The sequence below is a fragment of the Oryctolagus cuniculus genome, chromosome 4 (genome assembly GCF_051225735.1).
Source record: "Oryctolagus cuniculus isolate XC-2025 breed Fujian yellow rabbit chromosome 4, ASM5122573v1, whole genome shotgun sequence".
Classification (NCBI taxonomy): domain Eukaryota; kingdom Metazoa; phylum Chordata; class Mammalia; order Lagomorpha; family Leporidae; genus Oryctolagus; species Oryctolagus cuniculus.
Genome location: NC_142870.1, coordinates 78613149 through 78632509, shown reverse-complemented (window position 1 = coordinate 78632509; position 19361 = coordinate 78613149). Strand labels below are relative to the sequence as shown.

The 19361-nt window shown below is 45.7% G+C and overlaps 1 protein-coding gene across 7 annotated transcripts in view; it reads left to right on the top strand.

The window, feature by feature from the left end:
* The window catches only part of PARP9 (poly(ADP-ribose) polymerase family member 9), a 35958-nt gene extending 17588 nt beyond the window's left edge, over nucleotides 1–18370 (top strand). For 4 of the 7 annotated variants that reach the window (XM_051859258.3, XM_089331794.1, XM_017347056.4 and 1 more), the window contains 5 exons: nucleotides 1539–1596; nucleotides 6291–6671; nucleotides 9416–9546; nucleotides 11025–11199; nucleotides 17558–18092. In XM_051859258.3, the coding sequence (XP_051715218.2) occupies nucleotides 1539–1596; nucleotides 6291–6671; nucleotides 9416–9546; nucleotides 11025–11199; nucleotides 17558–17937 (1125 nt within the window). In that variant the 3' untranslated portion in view covers nucleotides 17938–18092. Of the gene's footprint in view, nucleotides 1–1538; nucleotides 1597–6290; nucleotides 6672–9415; nucleotides 9547–11024; nucleotides 11200–17557 lie in introns of all 7 variants that reach the window. The other 3 variants (XM_008266839.5, XM_017347055.4, XM_089331792.1) reach the window with 1 other exon arrangement.
* The last annotated feature ends 991 nt before the right edge of the window (nucleotides 18371–19361 follow it).

Below are 19361 nucleotides of genomic sequence, written 5' to 3'. Positions count from 1 at the left end.
GAGAGAGAGAGAGGTCTTCCATCCACTGGTTCACTCCCCAGATGGCCACAATGGTAAGAGCTGCGCTGATCTGAAGCCAGGAGCCATGAGTTTCTTCCAGATCTCCCATGTGGGTGCAGGGGCCCAAGGACTTGGGCCATCTTATACTGCTTTCCCAGGCCGCAGCAGAGAGCTGGCTTGGAAGTAGAGCAACTGGGACTCAAACTGGTGCCCATATGGGATGCCAGCACTGCAGTCTGCAGCTATACCTGCCACGCCACAGTGCCGGCCCCAAGAGATAATTTTTATCCTTTTGTGCAAACAGCATCTCTTATTAATCTTTTGCCTCTTTTATTTTATCTCCAAGTTCTTGGGTGGCAGGGTAGGGAAGAACCTCACCAGGTCAAAATAGGGTAAGATTTGGGGCTTCTTGCTTGGGAAATAGCAGCTGCAAATACAATTTAGGTAGATGACATCCCATAGAGTAAGAAACCTTATTGTTAAAGTTCATATGCAAAGCAAAGTCTAGTCTTTACCTCATTAATTACTGTCTTCTCCATGCAGTAATTACTCCAATTTTATCAACTTTGAATAAGGAAGACACTTGGATGTGGTGGTTCCAAGCCCTAGGAGAGATGTTATTTCAAAAAGACTCTGTGTTAAAGGATTTCCATGGCAGTATGCACAAATCTTGTCTATAGACTTTTCATTTCATAACAATTACACTAATAGCTAAGTGTATATTGGTGCTTCTATGTGTCAAGTACAATTTAAAGCAATTTATAGGAATTAACTCCTAGAAAACCAATCATTCAGTCTACAAAGTTTGGTATATGTATAACTTTTAAAATGAATTTTTTCAATTTATTTGAAATTCAGAGTTCCAGAGAGAGAAAGTTAGACACGTAGATCTCCCATCTGTTGGTTCACTCCCAAAATGGCCACAATGGTCAGTTCTGGGCCAGGCTGAATCCAGGAGCCTGAATTTCAAATAGGCCTCAAACTTGGGAGGGAGGGGCCCAAGAATTTGGGCCATGTTTGGTCCAGCTGCTTGCTCAGGAGTATTAGCTGGGAGCTGGATTGGAAGTGGTGCAGCCCGGATGCAAACCAGTGTTCATATGGGATACTGGCATTGCAGGCAGTGGCTTAACCAGTTGTGCCACAATGCCTTCCCTGTGTTTTATTAAGTATAGGGCATCTCCCTGTCTCTGCCTTCTTCAGTGACAGATCCACGCTTGTAGTTCACAGTTCTGTGATAAGCAGGGCATTAATGTCTATTGAATGAATGAATGATTATATTTTGCTTTGGAGTATATATTTTTACACAAAATTTTGTTTTCTTTACATTTTTCCTAAACTTGCTTCCTCTATATGTTCTAATAGAGTCTGATGTTGCACTAGCTATTCCCTAGGACTTTCCTAAAGCCTGTGTTATATCCGTGGCAGTGGGATGGTGGCTGAGAGTGGCTGAGGTCAGGGGTGTTCTGCACAGATAGAGATTATGGTGACAGTGGCTCTAAGCCCATTTATGGCTGTCTGCTCTGTTTTGCTTATTGTAGGTTTTCAGAGCTGAAATGGAAAAGAAGTCCAAGATGCTGGGTCTCAATAATTACAGAGGTGAGTCAACAATTCACAGACCTGCAAGTAGAGTGTCCCACCCTAGGTTTGTCCTGCTCTCTGTTCTCTGAACTAACGGAGGGGAGAAGAAGAAATACGCTAAATATATGTCATTGTGTTCCTGAACCTGCTCTATTCCTGACCATAATTCTATTCTTGCTCAGTCTAGTTTCACGTTATGAACAAAAGGAGGCTAAGTCATAATAGTAGTATAATAGTAGATAACAGTAGATAATCCACAGTGTGGGAGTTCATTCACAAATGGGTACCTAAAAAGTTCTTACTTCATAAACTAAGTTGGACACTCTTTCTGCTCTGAACATCTAGATGGGGTTACTCATTACTAATTACAGAAAACACATCTCAGGTATACCTAATAAATGAGTTAACCCAATGCTACCCAAATCTGAGCACTGGGATCATGATGAAAAAAGAAATTTTTTTATGATTTGTTTATTTGGAAGTCAGACTTACACAGAGAAAGAGAGGCAGGGAGAGAGAGAAAGGTCTTCCATCAGTTGGTTCACTACCCAGTTAGCCACAATGGCCAGAGCTGAGCCCATCTGAAGATGCACATACAGGCCGGCGCCGCGGCTCACTAGGCTAATCCTCTGCCTAGCGGCGCCGGCACACCGGGTTCTAATCCCGGTCGGGGCGCCGGATTCTGTCCCGGTTGCCCCTCTTCCAGGCCAGCCCTCTGCTGTGGCCAGGGAGTGCAGTGGAGGATGGCCCAGGTGCTTGGGCCCTGCACCCCATGGGAGACCAGGAAAAGCACCTGGCTCCTGGCTCCTGCCATCGGATCAGCGCGGTGCGCCAGCCGCAGCGCGCCGGCCGCGGCGGCCAGTGGAGGGTGAACCAACGGCAAAGGAAGACCTTTCTCTCTGTCTCTCTCTCTCACTGTCCACTCTGCCTGTCAAAAAAAAAAAAAAATTAAAAAAAAATAATAAAAGGAAACTACATTCCTTTCAAAAAAAAAAAAAAAGATGCAAAGCGTTAAAAAAAAAAGTCCTATGGGATAAATAATGAGTGAGGATGGACAAATACACCAGGTTGTCTAGAGAAGGAAGAGAGTCCTTCTAACTGCAAGGGATTGGAGAATGACATGAGGCATAAGAATAGGTTTAAACTGGGCTTAAAAGATGGCAGAAATTTCGTGGGCCAGAGTTGATGGTGGTGGCGGGTGTGTACACCAGGTGAAGAAAACCCACAGGAGCAAACAAGTGCAGTGAAGGAGTATCGGGTGGCTGGATACCAGGAGAGACTTTAGAGGGGGGTCATACAGAAGAGTAACCCACCATGAACTATATGTCATTAATCTGAGTGATGGGGCAGCTGTCACCTTGTACTTCAGTAATATCTCAGAACCTTTGTAAAGGAGTTACATAGCATAGGGAAATAACTGACAATAACAGCTAATGATCAGTTCAGATGATCAAAACGGTTAAATTTTAGGAAGGCAGAGAAATGTGCTTCCATTAGAAGTATTTAGCTAGTAAATAGTTAGAAATTAAATTTTGGGTTCTAGAAAACTATCCTATAGTGGTCTGAACATTTTTATTTATCTAGAGGAATAATTCTTCTCTCGTGATAATGTTGAATGAATTAATGTCATTACCATTGTTTCCATTTTCTCCTGTATAGCTGTATAAGCTCCAAGGAAGAATAAAGGCTTAAAAAAAAGGCATTCCTCTAGTTGAAAAACCCCTGTCACATGTTATGTGCCTAAAACATGGGCTTTCATTTTTACTCACAAAGAAGCCTTCCTCTCCTTCTTAGTTCTACACCAAGTCTGTCCTGGTACTTTTTCATAGCTGCTGGTACCACCCAACTACACTATCAGGAGACAGGTACTGTTGTCCTAGGATTACTACTGGGAAGCAGAATTGTGTGAGCACTGGAGTGAGACACCCACACCTGCTAGATTCATGGCTACTACCAGCTGCTCCTACAACTATGGCCAAGTTACCTAAGCCGGAGTCAGTTTCTTTACTCATCATTTGGGACTGTAAGTAGTACCTATCTCATAGGAATATGAGCATTGAATAAAAGAATACATGTAAAGCATTTGAAACAATGCCTAGAACACATTAAGTGCTCAACTTACTTTTCCACTTAAATATGTATTTCCTTCTTTCTATAAAAAAAAAAAAAGATTTCTTTATTTGAAAGGCAGAGTGGGGCCAGAGCTGTGGCATAGTGGGTAAAGCTGCCACCTGCAGTGCCAGCATCCCATATGGGCGCCGGTTCTAGACCTGCCAGCTCCACTACCGATCCAGCTCTCTGCTATGGCCTGGGAAAGCAGTAGAGGATGGCCCAAGTCCTTGGGCCCCTGCACCCACATGAGAAGACCCGGAGGAAGCTCCTGGCTCTGGCTTCGGATCAGTGCAGCTCCGGCTGTTGTGGCCAGCTGGGGAGTGAACCAGAGATGGAAGACCTCTTTCTCTCTCTCTGCCTCTCCTCCTCTCTCTGTAACTCTTTCAAATAAATAAATAAATCTTTTTTTTAAAAAAAAAAAGGCAGAGTTACAGAGAGAGAGAGAGAGGAAGAGACAGAGGAGAGGTATTCTATCCGCTGGTTCACTGCCAAATGGCTGCAATGGCCAGGGCTGGGCCAGGAGCTTCTTCCAGGTCTCCCATGTGGGTGCAGGGACCCAAGCACTTGGACCATCTTCTACTGCCTTCCAGGCACATTAGCAGGGAGCTGGATTAGAAGTGGAGCAGATGGGACTTGAGCCGGTGCCCATACGGGATGCCAGCACTGCAGGCAGTGGCTTTATCTGCTATGCCATAGTACCAGCCCCAAAATATGTTTCTAAGATTCATCCAGTTAAAGTTTATTCATTTTGTTACCATAGTTTTGTAATAGTCATCAGAAATACATGTACAGCCTTTTGCTGTTACCAACATGTACACATATGATGTGCAGTGCAAAAGTGTCTTTAAATAATGTGAGTGCTTGATCCACTTCTGTATCCATCATGACCATATAGGAGTTCCAGTTGCTCTGCGTGCTTCCCAACACTTGATATGGTCAAGCATGCCAATTGGTGGGTGATTTTCATTTCCTGATTACCAATGAAGAGAAGCATCTTTTCACATCTTTTCAGGCCATCTGTGTGTCCTTTTCTGTAAATTTTGGTTTTTTGCCTAGCTGGCCCCTGGGTTGTTTTTTTTTTTTTTTTTCAATAATTTGAGGGAATTCTTTATATATTCTAGATACTGGTTCATCTTTGCTTTCCCTTTCAAATAGTCCATTGCCCTTTTTGCAATTTAGGTCAGTTTTTTTTTTTTTTTCTTTTTCGGACAGGCAGAGTTAGACAGTGAGACAGAAGGAGAGAGAGAGAGAAAGGGCTTCCTTTTTCCATTGGTTCACCCCCAAAATGGCCACTACGACCAGCACGCTGAGCCGATCCGAAGCCAGGAGCCAGGTGCTTCCTCCTAGTCTCCCATGCTGGTGCAGGGCCCAAGCACTTGGGCCTTCCCAGGCCACAGCAGAGAGCTGGACTGGAAGAGGAGCAACCGGGACAGAATCCGGCGCCCCGACCAGGACTAGAACCCGGTGTGCCGGCGCCTCAGGCGGAGGATTAGCCTACTGAGCCACGGTGCCGGCCAAAGATTTTTTTTTTTTTTAAGATTTTGTTTGTTTATTTATTTGAGAGTAGAGATACAGACAGTGAGAGGAAGAGACAGAAAGAAAGGTCTTCCATCTGCTGGTTCATTTTCTAAATGGCCGCAATAGCCAGAGCTGAGCCGATCCAGAAGCTTCTTCCTGGTTTCCCACGCAGGTGTAGGGGCCCAAGGACTTGTGCCATCTGCTACTGCTTTCCCAGGCCATAGCAGAGAGCTGGATCAGAAGTGGAGCAGCAGGGCCTAGAACTGGCGCCCATATGGGATGCTGGCGCCGCAGGCAGAGGATTAACCTACTGTACCACAGCACCGGCCCTGATTCTTCCTTTTTTAATATATCCATGTACCTATATGTATATTTATCTTTACTTTTTGTGGGGGGCCACACGTGTGGGTTGGGGTCAGGTCCCTTTCCTCCTCTGCTGGGATATGCCATGTCCACCAGCAGCAGCCGTGGCAGCAGCAGATAAGCTCCAAGTGCTTACTGTGGAGATGGGGAGGAGGACACCCATTGCCACCCTTTCACTAGCCGCAGCCCATGATGTCCTGTCACCCACACATAGGTTATGAGAATAGTGGAATCACAGGCATTTCTGTCTTCCGTATACTTGGATAATTTCTCCATTTTCAATTATAAACATTTTTTAATCAAAAATTCATGTTAAATTTTTTCAAAATTATTTTCACTCCTTGAACTCCATGTATGGCTTTCAGAGATGTTTGATTTCAAACCTGGTAGCAGCAAGAGGTTAAGGAAAATCCTGTTCAGCAGGAAGTAACATTTAGTTCACATCCGTGGTCTGTGCGGTGACAAACACAGAGCAGCAGAAGCCAGAAATGCTAAAGCTAACCCCTCACACAAGCCACCTTCCCAGTTCCCACTCCGACTGTGCACGTCGCATTCAGATTCCCTGTATACTCAGAGCGGCTTTCACAGGTAGGTCCTTAGCTAGAGCTCCGACTGCTCACCACGGTAAGGGTATGCAGTCAACCACAGCTGTGGGGTTATGAGCCACACTATCTTACAACCTACCAACCTTCTGTGCTTACTGCTGGTCCTTGTTTCAGACTCCAGGGGGACAAGAGAAAAGCAAAGAGAAAATGGGCTTGAAGCAAAATCTCCTGCCATTGATCTGATGGGATCCAACAAGGAGCAGATGAGTGAAGCACAGGCGTGGCTCCAGAGGCTGCTGGCCCTGCCGGACCACCAGACCATCGAGAACAACCACATTTTCTACCTTGGGAAAAAGGAACATGACATTTTGGCTCAGCTTCAGAAAGACTTAGGCATCTCCATCTGTGAGATTATCAGTCCTGGAAGGGCATGCTTAGAGATTCAAGGAGCCCAGGCTGGCCTCATCGAGGGGGTCATGAACATCGAACGTGTGCTGTGTCAAGTTCAGGAGGAAATGGCACAGAGAAAGGAGCAAGCCCTCTGGAGCTTATGGGGTGAGTAACTTCCGAGTTAGAACGTCAGCTCTCCCAGCTGTGCCTTTTTAGGGTGTGCGTGTGCATGCATGGATGTGGAAAATAAATAGCAGAGAGGAGAAAGCGAACTGTTCTGGTTATCTATTAGGTCATGAATTTTTTAAAAGATTTATTTATTTGAAAGAGTTAGAGAGGTAGAGAGAGAGAGGGAGAGAAAGAGAGAGGTTTTCCATCCGCTGGCTCACTCCCCAGATGGCCACGATGGCTGGAGCTGCACTGATCCGAAGCCAGGAGCCAGGAGCCAGGAGCATCTTCTGAGTCTCCCACATGGGTGCAGGGACCCAAGGACTTGGGCCATCTTCTACTGCTTTCCCAGGCCACAGCAGAGAACTGGATCGGAAGAGGAGAAGCCGAGACTAAAACTGGCGCCCATATGGGATGCTGGCGTTTCAGGCCAGGGCTTTAACCCGCTGCACTACAGCACCGGTCCCAGGTCATGCATTTTTAAATTTTATTTTTATTTACTTTAAAGGTAGAGTGACAGAGGAGAGACACAGAGAGAGAAACTGGGAGAGAGAGAGAGAGAGATCTTCCATCCTCTGGTTCACTCCCCAAACAATCAGGAGCTGGGCCAGGCTGAAGCCAGGACCCAGGAAGTCCATCCAGGACACTCACACAGGTGACAGGGGCCCAAGCACTTGGGCCATATTCTGCTGCCTTCCCAGATGCATTAGCAGGGAGTTGGGGGCCAGTGCTGTGGTGTAGTGGGTAAAGCTGCCGCCTGCAGTGCTGGCATCCCATATGGGCCCCGGTTCAAGTCCCAGTTGCTCCACTTCCGATCCAGTTCTCTGCTATGACCTGGGAAAGCAGTAGAAGATGGCCCAAGTCCTTGGGCTCCTTCACCCACATGGGAGACCCAGAGGAATTTCCTTTCTCCTGGCTTTGGATCGGTGCATCTCCAACCACTGCGGCCAAGTGGGGAGTGAACCAGAGGATGGAAGGCCTCTCTCTCTCTCTCTCTCTCTCTCTCTCTCTGCCTCTCCTTCTCTTTCTGTGTAGCTCTTTCAAATAAAAAAAAAAAATCTTAAAAAAGCAGCTGGGACTTGAACCAGTGCTCATATCAGGTGTTGGTGTTGCAGGCACATCACTGGCCCCTATATCATAACTTTTTATATGCTGCTTTCTGGCCCTGTTCCCACCATCAGCATTACTTTAAAAACTTTTTTTTTTTAATTTGAAAGGCAGAGTTAGAGAGAGGAAACATACACATACACACACACACACACACACACACACACATAGACACTCTTCCATCTGCAGGTTCACTCCTCAAATGGCCCAACAGCCAGGGCTGGTCCAGGCTGAAGCCAGGAGCTTGGAACTCTAGCTGGGTCTCCTACGCTGGTGCAGTAGCCCAAGTACATGGGTCATCTTCCACTGCTTTCCCAGGAGCATTAGCAGGGAGCTGGATCAGAACTGGCATCCAGTGCTCTGATAGGAAATTCCTGCTGGGATGCCAGTGTTGCAGGCTTAACCCGCTGTACCCCAACTCAGGCCTGTTTACTACTCTCCCATCCCTCCCAGTGAGCACTTCGGACAGCGGGGGTGGGTGGACCTTCGGGTTCTCAGTGGCCAGCCACATTCCTGGCCTCTTATCAGAGCTTGGTAAACGCTGGACTCTAATGTACATTTAAATAGAGCTCTAGAAGTCTCTTCCTGGCTTCTGAGCTCCTCTACTAGAGTTCTGTCCCTTCTGATTTCTCAGATTTACAACTTGACTCTCTAGTGAGTTTCTCTGGCTTTGTCACCTTCTTTTCGTGGTCAAACTGAGCCCACTCAATGAGACAATGCCCTGGGGATTCCATCATTTTCGTGTCCTCGGGATAGCAACTGAAAATAGCCCAAGAGAAACCAAGGCTTTTGGGGGCTGGGGACGGGGGAGTGTTTCATTTGTCTGTTTGTGCACTTAGTTCAGTTAAAAGCACCCTGAACAAAACCAGGTTGTCCTCTGAATTTAAAAAACAAGGAGACAAGGAAAGAAAGAAAGGGAAGAGGGAAGGAAGGAGGGAGGGAGGGAGGAAAATCAAGACACCATAGACTCTTATTCTCCAAATTCTGCTCATCTTGGTTGAAGGACGTGTGAGTGATACATGTTCCAAGTATGGTGTCCTGTTTCCTTATAGAATGCACTGGTGAAAGCCAGGTTTACACTCCTAGATCTGTACTTACTAGCTGTGTGATATTGGGCAAATCACTCAGCTTCTCTGAACTCCAATTTCCTTATGGATTATTTCAGTGTTGGTGCTGTAATTATTCCAACAAGGTCGCAGTGTGAAATCTCTGAAAATTTTGAAGTGTTATGTAAACAGTCTTACTGTTTTCCATTATACCTGTCGCCTTTTGCAGGTAGGCATCCTGGCTAGAAACCCCAACATTTCCTATTACATTCTTTTATAATTCTATATCATCATCGCAGCGTTGCTTTTGGAGGACGGCTGTCATTCATGCCTTTATTTTTTTAATCATATCCTCTCCGCCTCAAGATCCAAATCATTCAAAGACAAATTATTTAGCCTCCTATACTATCCTGAAACTCCTTGCAGTATCATAGCTCTCCTTGTGCTGTCCCGGACAACACGAAGCCTGTGAGTCAAACTGGCTCATCTCTTCCTCCAAATTTCTCAAATGTGCTTCATTCAGCGTCTCAACAAACTTTTTCTGTCTCACAGAGCAGTGACACAAAGTTTTGTGTTCCTCCTTTTTAGGACAATGGGCTGGCCAGCAACCAAACATCCAGAAGGAAATGAAAGAAAATATCACATTTCTGAGACATCCGATGCCTTTATCTCAAGACCAAAGGAAAGAGTTTGAAAAATGTGGTTTGCGGGTTTTAAAGGTAGACGTCCTCATGGGCAGGATTTGACCTGCTAGAAACTCACTTGGCTCTGTAGTCAAAAGTGAAGTTCACCAGCATTGTCTAGACTGTTGAGGAACAGTTCTCTTAGTTTTTTTTTTTTATTCCATTCTTTCTTTTTTTTAAGTTTTATTTATTTTACTTGAAGAAGAGAGAGGAGGCCGGTGCTGCAGCTCCATAGGCTAATCCTCCACCTTGCGGCGCCGGCACACCGGGTTCTAGTCCTGGTCGGGGTGCCGGATTCTGTCCCGGTTGCCCCTCTTCCAGGCCAGCTCTCTGCTGTGGCCAGGGAGTGCAGTGGAGGATGGCCCAAGTGCTAGGGCCCTGCACCCCATGAGAGACCAGGATAAGTACCTGGCTCCTGCCTTCGGATCAGCGCGGTGCGCCGGCTGCAGCGCACCAGCCGTGGCGGCCATTGGAGGGTGAACCAACGGCAAAAGAAGACCTTTCTCTCTGTCTCTCTCTCTCACTGTCCACTCTGCCTGTCAAAAAAAAAAAAAAAAAAAAAAAAAAAAAAAAAAGAGAGAGAGGAGAGGCAGAGAGAGAGGTCTTCCATCCACTGGTTCACTCCCTAGTTGGCTGCAACAGCCGGAACTGTGCCAATCTGAAGCCAGGAGCCAGGAGTTTAGGCCATCTTCTACTGCTTTCCCAAGCCATAGCAGAGAGCTGGATCAGAAGTGGAGCAGCCGGGCCTTGAACCAGTGCCCATATGGGATGCCAGCACTGCAGGTAGCTGCATTACCTGCTACTCCACAGCGCTGGCCCCTCTTGTGCTTTTTCTTTCTCGGACTAAACAGGAAAGGGAGGAGGAAGGAGTGGGAGTGCGGGTACTATGCAGGAGTGGGTGGGAGGGCGGGTACTATGCTCCTAATGTTGTATTTATGAGATACATACAAATTTTTAAAAAAATAAAGATAAGAGACATTCACCTGCTGATGGCTCTAACTCAGTTGACTGTTGACCTGGATTCCTAGGAGTAAGGCTGGAAGGAGGGCAGGCACTTGGGGTACAGATGGAACCAGAAGGTAGCAGTCATGTTAGGACACATGGGGGCATGGATTTGAGATTCAGGAAACAGCTGTCTGCCCAGCTTTGAGTAAAATAAAAGGCATGGAATAGCACTTTGTACACTGTATTAAAATTGTTTACTTAATACCTCTCACTAACCTGTGAGCTTTAAAGGCAGAAACCCTGTCTATGTTAGTGCCCATTTCATTACCAGTGCCAAGCATATAGTGATTGCTCAGTTTCTTTTAAGTGAATTTATCAAAGGAGGAGCAGAGAGTTTTGAAGAGATAAGAGTCAATCAAGAATAGGATCGGGGCGGGAGAGACTTTAGGCAACTTAATGAGAACCAAACTGCTCCCAAAGTAATGTGCAGGAAGCACCTTCATTTTTGTTGCAGCGTGAGGGGCCACTTCAGTAGCTGCTCTCCAGTCTCTGTCTTTCCCTTGTTTTAGGTGGAGAAGATTGCCAATGCAGTTCTCATGGCTGCCTTCCAAAGAAAGAAGGAAATGATGGAAGAGAGAAAGCACAAGGGCCCTGTGAGCCACAGGTTGTTCCAGCAAGTCCCAAACCAGTTCTGTGATGTGATATGCAGAGTTGGCTTTCACAGAATGTACTCGATGCCCAGCGGTAGGTGTCAGCCCTCTTCCCTTGGGGCTACGCCATGTGTGAGCTGGTGGGCAGGCAGCAGCAGGTGGCTGTTACTAGTAGCATGCTTGGCTGTGGGGAAGGGATCATTTGCATCTGGGATTTAGAGGTGAAGTCTCTTGGAAAGGGTCATTTATTTTGTTGATGGTAGGTTTTACGTTGAGGAATGAGATCCATGGGTCACTGTGTTGCTGAGTCCTATCTGCAGAGAGCACCTTGGGGCTTTTTCTTGTTTTGCTTACTTATCTCAACACACTTACTGTCAACACCACCAGACTATCCTCCTCGTTTAACTAAAAGGGTATTGCCCTAAGTCTTAGAAAGTTGGTCTTTCCTCTTCCTTCCTCCTCATTTCCAGTGGCTACTGGAGAATGAATTCAGTATCTGTCATGGGGGTTGAATAACGTCATGAGATCCTTCTCAGCCATAGGAGTTCTATGTACAGCTTCCTTGATTCTTTTCAGTTGCACAAAAATCTTGCATGCTTCATTGTTGTATTGTCCCCTTTCCTCTTCAGTCACCAGTGAAAACTTATAGTTTTCGACGTCTCCCCAGGAGGCTGAGAACTTCAGCAATAATCTTGCAGGGGTACCTGTGGGTTGCAGCTTCACTTTGCCTGATCCTTTACATATGTGACTCATCTTTGTCTTTCAAAATATGTAACATGAAGCTTGCTGTGCAGCCCATGCAAACAGACTTGGTTTCTAGAAAGCAGAGTCTGGAAATCATCTATTTTTGTCCTACAGAGAACATAGGCAACAACTGGGGTAAAAATCGAACATAGACAATGGCTGTGGGTATAACTAGTGGATCCCCACTGACAAGTCATTTGAGCAGAACCACGTTAGTAACAGTTAGTATGGTCCCTTTATTACCAAAGTCTTAAAAGTCTGCAACTTCCATTCGCACCTGGACTTTTTTGCAAGCCCCATCCTCTGCCCATACTTAAACTACTCTCGGTAAGATCATCCTTTGTCCTTTTGTTTTCCAAGTCTAGCGAGGACCTTCTTTCCAGTCCTGGGACAGACACTGCTAATTGCCTACCCAACATCTTTCTGAATACATCTTTCTTCCCGAAACGTCTAAGACTCACACCATCCTCCCAAGGAACACAACCCCAGAGTCTTACCCAGTCTCATCAGCAGCCACAAGTTCAGGCAGTTCACTCTTAAAGCTTAAAGGCAAGGCATGAGGAGACTTCAAAAATGTTCATGGAAAGTGGAATTAAAAGATGTTTGAAATCCCTGGGTAGGTTTTTTTATACATATTTTCCAAAAAATTTTTGGAGGTATCTATACCAATGGAATATATAATTTGAATATATAATTTTATGAGAAGGAGCAAGAAAAATTCCCTTTCTGAGGGCCTGGCTTTGTGGCATAGCAAGTTAAGCCACCTCTTGCAAATGCAGCCTCTCATATCAGAGTGCTGGCTCAAGTCCCAGCAGCTGCTGTGTTTCCATTCCAGCTCCCTGCTAATGTGCCTGGGAAGGCAGTGGATTATAGCCCAAGTATTTGTGCCTCTGCCATCCAGATGGAGTTCCAGGCTTATGGCTTTGGCCTGGCCCAGCCCCAGCATTGGGGAGTAAACCTGTAAATAGAAGATTTTTTTTTCTCTTTCTCTCTGCCATTCAAATAAATAAAATAAATCTTTAAAACCATGAAATGTGTATAATAAAGAAATTCCCTTTTTAAAAAGATTTATTTATTTGAAAGTCAGAGCCACAGAGAGAGAGGAGAGAGAGAGAAAGAGATCATGCATCCACTGGCTCACTTCCAAGATGGCCACAATTGCTGGGGCTGGGCCAGGACGAAGCCACAAACCAGGAGCTTCTTCCAAATCTCCCATGTGGTTAGCAGGGGCCCAGACACTTGAGCCATTTTCTGCTGCCATTCCCAGGCCATTAGCAGAGAACTGGATTGGAAGTGGAGCAACCGGGACAAGAACCAGCACCCAAAATGGATACTGAGGTTACAAATGGCGGCTTTACCTGCAGTTCACAAGGCCAGCCCCTCAGATTTCCCTTTCTAAAAAGGGAGAAGGAAAACATATAACAGCTCCCAGCCCAAACCACTTGTCATGTGTTGCTGGACAGGAATCATGCAGACTCCATGGTCTAGGAGTAGAGTAAGACCTTTGTTTTGTACTCGGGGAATTTCTTTCTTCTTTATGTATTGAAGCCCTTGGCCTTTTGCTCACCCACTGCCCGCCGAGGGGCCAGGACTGTCATGGGCTAGAATGTTCTCAGGCTGTTGCAGCCAGAATTGTGGTTTCTTCAGCAGGCCTGAGGCTTGTTTGCTTCTGGTGATGTTTATTCTTTAGAACCAAGCAAAGGCCTTGTCTCCATCTCGCATTATGCCTCAAGCTTTTGGTCTCTAGCCTGTTAGCCTCTGTGTCCTGCCCGTTTCCCTGACCCTTAGCTCAACAGCCTCTGCTTTGAGGTAATGCAGACCACAGATGGAGTGAGAAGACCCGCCCATAATGTGACCCGTGCCAGTGACTGCTGAGAACCTCAGCAGACTGCACAGGACAAGGCCAGGAGACACCGGTCTTGTCACCACTGGAGCCGATCTCACTTGGAGTATAAATGCCCTGGGCTTTTTTCAATGCTGAAATGTTCCAGATTAAGAGATCCTGAGCCAATTTACATGGCCACCCACAAGCAGAGGGCCTTGTCTTTCGTTTTCTTTTCCTATCTGTGTTTGCAGTCCAACCGGTTCCGAGTTCATCTCTTGCTGTGGGACTTGGTTGAATACAGCACGAAGGAGCCTGTCTACTTGCGATTTCTTTATTGGGTTTGTTCATTCAGTTAACAAGGATTTTTTAAGCATATTCTGTGAGTCAGGCCCTGTGCCAGATGCTAGAGATACAGCAGTAGTAAAAACACAGTCCTTGCCCTTATAATTTATAATCTCCCAAATCCATCTGTTGCCCAGTCTCTGTAAGTTAAGTGCTTTCTCAAGTTCTGAAAGAAGTGTTTTCCAGTGTCCCCCTGGGTGGTTGCACCTATTCCTGTGGTCTCTACTCCTATCTCTTCGATAGTGACTTACAAACCCCTACCTCTTGCCTGCCGGGCAGGTCTGTATACTCGACTCTCTTTTGGACAGCTATACCACAGGCACTTCAAACAACTCTTTTCTTGGCCTGCTTGCCTGCCTTCCTGCCTGCTTGCCTTCCTTCCTTCCTTGATTTTATTTATTTGAAAGGCAGAGTAATACACACACACACACACACACACACACAGAAAGAGAGAGAGAGATCCTTCATTTGCTGTTTCACTCCAAACATGCCACAACAGCTAGGGCTGAGCCAGGCCAAAGCCAGGAGCCTGGAACTCCATCTGGGTCTCCCACATGGGTGGCAGGGACCCAAATACTTGGGCCATCTTGCTCTGTTTTTCCAGGTACAGTAACAGGGAGCTGAATCGGAAGTGGAGCAGCTGGGTATCAAATGGGCATTCTGATACGGGATGCTGGCAGTGTAAATGGCAAGTTAACCCACTGTGCCACAACGCCAGCCTCTTGGGCATGCTTTTCCCTAAAGCCCTTTGCTTTTGGATATTCCCTGTCTACTGCCATCACCATCTACCTACCAGGCCTCCTAAGCCTGAAACATCATTGTAATCCCCCTTCCTCCTTCTCTCACCTTTGTATTTAGGCGGTTACCCACAGTCCTCACGATCTAACCTCATCAAGGTCTTGACCCGTCTTTACTTCTAGCTTCTGTTGCCCAGTTCTTCTTCCCTTTGGCTTAGACTACTATCAGGTTCTTTCCTTGCCTCAAAACACACCCCTGTCTAACCTACCCTTGATCGTCAGAATTATCATGCTAAAAACTGACGTTATAGCTTTTTGCATCTGTAGTCTCAGTTGCCTACAAGGTTAAAAATCCACTCCTTTGCAGAGCACAGAAGGCCCTAGCCCCCACCTTGCTTCCCCAGGCTCATCACCCACTCTGTCCGCTGAGGTTGTGAGGGTTTCCTAAACATGCTGTGTGCTCTCATGCCTGTCTGCCTTTGTGTATGGAATGCCTGCCCTCCTCGCCCTTTGGAGCCACACAAACCCCTATTCTTTCTTCAATACACGTGTCAATGACACCTCCTGATTGGCTCCTTCCCCAGCCCCTACATTCCCAATGAGGTGCTTCTTCCTTTGTGCCCCTGTTCTTCTTCCATTCCTTCATTACAACAACTGTCACTTTAGCAAGCACTCTATAGTCCCACAAAACTCAGGTTTAACACTTGTTTTCTTTATGGATCTATCGTTGGCCTGGTTCTCATGCTCCCCACTCATGTCCTCAAATGTAGAAGACTCCACCTCACAGCCAGAATTTCAAGGCCATTTTCTCTTCTGTGAATTAAAAATAGCAGTGTGTCACAGATATACACACATACACACATGTATGGTACCGTTTATACTATACATTTATATACATAGAGTATTGTTTATCCCATATATTTATAGTGTCAGATATAATTGATTTTGCTCCAAGTATCACCTTCTTGCCTCCAGGTAATCAGTAGCCAGTTCTTCCTGGGTGGAAGAACAAGGAACAGGAAGAAACTCTTCAGAAAGAAAATCTGTGATTTTTGTCTCAGAATATTGCTTGCTGGAAACGTTGCCCTGTATCTTACCTGTTCCCGTGCAGGCAGTGCCTCGTATCGGTCAGTCCTGGAGCTTTAGAGGGCACTGTCCGTGTTCAGTATGGTCCCTGCCAGTCAGCTGTGGCTCCTGAGCACGTGACATGTGCCTGACCTGAGACTGATGGGTGACATACCTGTATTACAGTCACTTCTCTTCGTCCTCTGTACCTGTGTTAATGTGGCTACTAGGCAATCTGTGTGACTCATGTTGCACCTTTGTTGTTCAGTGTCGCTCTAGAGCCTCAAACAGTGTTTGCTTAGGTCCCATGTAACTACAAAGAGGAAGGGAAGAAATCAGGGAAGAAATGAGAATTTGGCTTTATGAAAAGAAGTGTTACATTTTTTCCCCTCCAAATGATGTTAGAAAGGACATTCCAGGATCGGTGTTGTGGGGCAGCAGGTTAAGCTGTCACTTGGCGATGCTGGCATCCTATATCGGAGGGTCAGTTCTAATCCAGACTCCTCTGATCCAGCTCCTTGCTGATGTGCCTGGGAAGGCAGCAGATGATGGTCCAAGTGCCTGGGCCCCTGCTACTTAAGTGGGAGACCCAGATAGAGTACCTGGCTTTTGATTCTGGCCTGGTCCAGACCTGGCTATTGCAGCCTTTTGGGAAGCAAACCCGTGGATGAAAGATTCTCTCTCACTCTCTCTCTCTCTCTTTCTCTCTGTCTCCTCCCTCCCCCTCTTACTCTCCCCTCCCTCTCTCTCTCCCCCTCTGCCTCTCCCAAATCTGTCACTTTGCCTTTCAAATAAAGAAAGGACATTGAACAGGCATTATGTTACCTGGAGGTCTAGAATTTGGTCTTCAGCTTTTTGAGTGTTCTCAATTCTCCAGAAAGAGAATAAAACCACAAGCGATGTGATTCATTTCCTGTGGTGGGACTAGGGCACATCCTCCTGGGTTTCACAGTCCCTCAATGCCTGATGAGTAGGAAATTGCCTGGTGAGCATGAACCTGGATCCAGGCATATGGAGAATCGTGAGGTGTCGTGCCAGGCTGTGATGAGGACTGATGACTCTCTCTGCCCCACAGGACAGAATACTTCCCTACTGACCACAATGTCCGTGCTTCCCAAATCCAAAGTCATTCTTCCTAAACAATGACACAGGCACATTGACATTTTACATGTTCAACATTCTGCCTGTTTTGACAAATTTTTCCCTCGTGGTGCTATCCATGAGTTTGAAGCACACTCTGCCTTTTCTTACTAGATGCTGTTTTCAAGCCACAGTCCAGATTTCTAGAAATATCCCTGGTTGTAACATGCAGAAGTCAGGCAATGTTCTAAGAGAAACAGTTCTAAATGTTCTAATTTCCACTGTGCCCTCTCTATTGGCTTCTTAGTTGATAATGCTAACATGAATTATCTCTTGGAATCTCAGAATTTACATCTTTGAAATAATGATACTATCTAAGTCACAGATTAATTGAACCCGATCAATGTAAAATGATTTGAAAACCATTAACTTCTCTATAAACTGCTATGGTATAGTGAATGTCAGATGTTATTGTGTTGATGATGTCAGTGATAACTTGTCTCAAAGGAACAACTTTGAATGCCTTTGTTATCCACACAGAGACTTGGCATCAAGAGGAGGTGGTTATATAGAAAACTGAAGAGAGAAAATTTACTAATAGCCAAACAGGCAATCTTATTCACAGGATCATAATAATCTTTTTTTTTTCCTTTTATCAGACCCCAGATATGGAGCTGGTATATACTTCACCAAGAAACTCAAAAACCTTGCAGACAAGATCAAGAGTACCCCTGTCAAAGATAAACTGATCTATATTTTTGAGGCTGAAGTATTGACAGGCTCCTTCTGTGAGGGTCATCGGTCAAATATTGTGCCCTCACCACTGTATCCTGGAACCATAGATAATCACGACAGCGTGGTGGACTCTGTCTCCAACCCTGAAATCTTTGTTATTTTTAGTGGCATACAGGCTATGCCTCTGTATTTGTGGACTTGCACGCAGGATTATGTGCGTTCACAGGATTACTCATCAGGACCAATGGTGTCCTCGTCACAGCAGCCTTGGGAGAAATTCCCAAGTGGCAGCTCTGTTGATTAATCTCCACTTCATTTTAAGAACTGGAAAGGCCTTGATTTCAGGGAACTAACCGAACTGTGACACCATCAATGACTCTAAAAGAGTGGTTTGAATATATCAAATGGGTTATTTGTATGGATTGATTGGTTTTTGAAATAACTGGTCACATACCAACATCTTAGTGCCTGCTTCATTGTCATTGTCTCTCAGGACCCAGTGTGTAGATAGCAACAAAAACAATCTTATGACTCCTCCTCGGGTCTTCTTTCATCTCCTGCAATATCATCATTACAGTAGGTAACAGCAAAAATATCTTATGTCATAAAAAGATTTTTCTAGTTTATAATCCAAGCCTTTGATTTTCTAAACTGATGATAGGATAACATGTTAGGACAACAGAATGATTTTAGATCCTCCAGAGAATCTTATAAAGTGTTCTACATATTAATATAAATCACCTTTGTCCATGTCATTGGCTCTGAAAAATTATGTGCAAGATGAAATCATTTGAAGTGGAAGGACATCGACATTTTGATATTCTGCTTGTATTAAGCCATTTCAAGCAATGCCATCCAAGCACCATGAAACCAAATTATTAACTTGCCAAAAATGTATTGATCACCAGATACACTTCCGTTACTCTCTGGGTGCTGGGGATATGGTGGTGGATGAGACAAATGTCTTCACACACCTTTAGTCCGAGTAATTAGAAGGGCAGCTATGGACATGATAAGTAGAGGATGTGTAATAAAAGAATGACAGAGTCTCTGGGAAAACTGAAGAGGGAGAGTGGCATCAAGGATTGGGGAAAGGCCTCCATGAGAGAGCAACATTCAAGCTGAGGTCAGAGGGTTTAGCGCCAACAGGGAACAGAGACAGAAGAGTGTTTTAGGCAGAGGATTATGAAGGCTGAATCCACTGTGACTGCCCGCATTGACTTCAGATAATCTCACTATGCATGCCTTGCCCGTTTTCAAATCCATACCACTCTGTACTTCTCGACTGTCCTGCCCTTGCGTCTTCGCACCTTCCTTGTCACACCTTAGCTGGTGTTCTCCATCTCGAAAGCAGCATGCTGCTTCCTGTTTCGGATGGTGCTGCTCTTGGATCCTGGACAGGAGAGGCTCACCCTTGGGCCCCTGTTTGGAGAGTTCCCTTGCCATGGGCCTCTTCCTTGAGATGTTCCTATCTAGCCCTCCTCTAGCTGTGCCCATCTTACAAAGTGGGGGATCCCAGGGCCAAAGGAATGGGCCAGCTGGATCTGTGCTCCTCATTCTTAAACCATCCACTGGGTACCCCAAGTCCCCAAAGGTCCTGCTTAAACAGCTCTGAATCTACTTCCAGGGCTTGGTCTGATTCTCTCTCTCTCTCTCTCTCTCTCTCTTTTTTTTTTTTTTTTTTTTTTTTTTTGACAGGCAGAGTGGACAGTGAGAGAGAGAGACAGA